This window comes from Rhincodon typus, chromosome 25, assembly GCF_021869965.1.
Source record: "Rhincodon typus isolate 14 chromosome 25, sRhiTyp1.1, whole genome shotgun sequence".
In the NCBI taxonomy this organism is placed as follows: Eukaryota; Metazoa; Chordata; class Chondrichthyes; order Orectolobiformes; family Rhincodontidae; genus Rhincodon; species Rhincodon typus.
The window spans coordinates 1,909,315-1,911,871 of NC_063356.1; the positions used below are offsets into that span (position 1 = coordinate 1,909,315).

Below are 2,557 nucleotides of genomic sequence, written 5' to 3' on the forward strand. Positions count from 1 at the left end.
GAGAGAGAGAGAGAGAGAGAGAGAGAGTGCACCCTGTCTGTGGTAATGCTCCCCTCCTTTGGAAGTGCTGGTTTGAAGAATTATCTGTAAACAGGCCCCTGGGTCACAATACAAACAGGACAGACAGAGGGAAAGGCAGTCACAATAGGTCACTGTAAAACATGGTCTGCAAAATGACATGGCGATATGAAAATCTTCAAACTCAGAGAATCCAGTAGAAAGAGAGAGGAACGTTTGACACATTCTTCAATTCAGTCAAAGCTCCAGGTAATTTTCCAAACCTTACAAGGCTGAACCCTAACCAATAGTTTATACTGTATGAGTGTGTTTGTGTGTATGTGAGTGTGTCTGTGAGAGTGTGTGCATGTGTGAGAGTATGTGTGTGCACGTGTGAGAGTATGTGTGTGTGTGAGTGAGTGAGTGTCTGTGTGCGTGTGCGTGTCCGCGCATCAGTGTGTCTGTGAAGGTGTGTGTGGTTGCGTACGCATGTGTGGGTGTGTGTCTGTGTGACTGAGTGAGTGTGTGTCTGTGAGAAGTATGGTATGTATGTGTCTGAGTGTGAGAATGTGTCTGTGAGCATGAGTGTAAGTGCGTGTGTGTGTGTGTGTGTGTAAGTGTGTGTGTGTGTGTCACAGAATATCAGCATCATCTATGCTAATGCTGCTCCTTCGGCTGCTGGCTTTCGATGCCTCTGGTGACCCTGAGGAGAGTAAGGGGTCTCTCCCCAAGGGAGAGATTGCATTGTCCATCATCAGCATCTCGTCCAGCTGGTATTCCTTTTTGGCGGGAATGCTGAAGGAGAGGTCAGCGAATTGGTTCATGGGGTCGGTGAAACCCAGCGAGCTGTCACAGAAGTCGAGGGCCTGAGGAAAGTCCAGCTGGCTTTGAGGAGGTTGCAGATGTTGTGGCCGCTGGCGTTGAAACATGTCCATGACATTCTCCTCCGGTTTGAGGGAGGAGGAACTGGTGAGCTCTGACGTGTTTAACCCCGAGGGCGAGACTGTGGATAGTCCATGGGCTTGTGCTTGCATCTCCAGTTCCTGTGTGGGGTCAGGCAAACAAAATAGGTATCATCACAATCATTTTTAATGTTACAACGTTCTCATCTCTGTAGAAGGGAGGGGATGGCCTCGTGGTATTATCATTAGACTATTAATCCAGAAACTCAGCTAATGTTTTGAAGACCTAGGTTCAAAACCTGCCAAGCAGATGATGGAATTTGAATTCAATAAAAAAAATTTGAAATTAACAGTCTACTGATGACCATGAAACCATTGTCAAAAAACCCATCTGGCTCACTAACATCCTTCAGAGAAGGAAGTTTGCCATCCTTACCTGGTCTGGCCTACATGTGACTCCAGACCCACAGCAATGTGGTTGACTCTGAACTACCCTCTGGGTAATTAGGCATTTACAACTGGGTTGTAAGTGCTGGCCCAGCCAGAGATGGCCTCATCTCATGAATGAATACAAAAATTCTCTATACACCTTCAAGCCATCCTGAAGTGTTTAACAGCCAATGAAGCACCTATTGCCGTATGGCCTCTGCTGCATGTAGGAATTCTGGGGACATAGTATATGCTGGTAATGTAGAGACTGTATCTTTTTGCTTTGCTTTATTTTGATTGTGGACTGAATTTGGAAAATTTGGACTGTTTAACAACAAAGAACTGAGGAAGGATTGTGACATGTATGAAATGCAAGTTATGAAACTCATTGCAAGTTGTGTTTACACTGTTGCATTGTTTGGGTAATGGGTGAAACCTTCAGCCCTCTGGAAGAAGAGGTGACACCCACCTCCCCCTCTCTCTCTCTCTGTCTCTTTGTCTCTCCAGTGAAAGCTCCTGAAGTTAAAGAGTTTATTCTCCTCACCCGTTACTGCAAGTTGTTACTTTCAACCAACAAGTCAGCGACTTTATAATATGCAAACCAGTTGCTCTGTGCCTCCTGTACAGATGTGCAAGGACCCGAAAGAATAGATCAGAGAACTGAGCTCCTTGGGAAACATTAGGAACACTCTCACGGATCGCAAGGACAAGTGCCATTCAATTGTTTCACAAATCTTTACTGCACTCCACTGACACCACCAACTGTTTTTAGGTCTGTGTTTGTCTCTGTGCATGTGTGGGGACTTCTAAAAGGGATTCGAGTTTTATGTCAACAGTTCACAGATATTTATCTGAACTTAGAATCAATTGATTTGTAACAGGTTGTCGTTCTTGTTAAGGACAGAAACCTGGCCCATTTATTTCCACTGACCTGAGTCTAGCAGTCTGGGACATTGGGGATTCTGCATTAAGATAAAATCTCAAATTTCTGTGACTCTAATGATGAGGCTTCATTTCCAGTATAGTCCACCAGTGAGGCTATGACGAGTAATCCAGAGATCCAACCAAATGTGCTGAAGCCATGGGTTCAAATCCCATCATGGCAGGTACTGGAATTTGAATTAAATTTTAAAATGTGGATTCTGCGGCGCTCCCTCAGCACTGACCCTCCGACAGTGCGGAGCTCCCTCAGCACTGACCCTCCGACAGTGCGGCGCTCCCTCAGCACT

General features: G+C 45.6%; 1 protein-coding gene across 2 annotated transcripts in view; it reads right to left on the minus strand.

Moving 5' to 3' along the window:
• Positions 1-540: 540 nt before the first annotated feature.
• Positions 541-2,557, minus strand: part of tfeb (transcription factor EB) — a 114,450-nt gene continuing 112,433 nt past the window's right edge. For both annotated transcript variants that reach the window (XM_048612001.1, XM_048612002.1), the window contains one exon: positions 541-1,040. In XM_048612001.1, the coding sequence (XP_048467958.1) occupies positions 630-1,040 (411 nt within the window). In that variant the 3' untranslated portion in view covers positions 541-629. The remainder of the gene's footprint in view (positions 1,041-2,557) is intronic.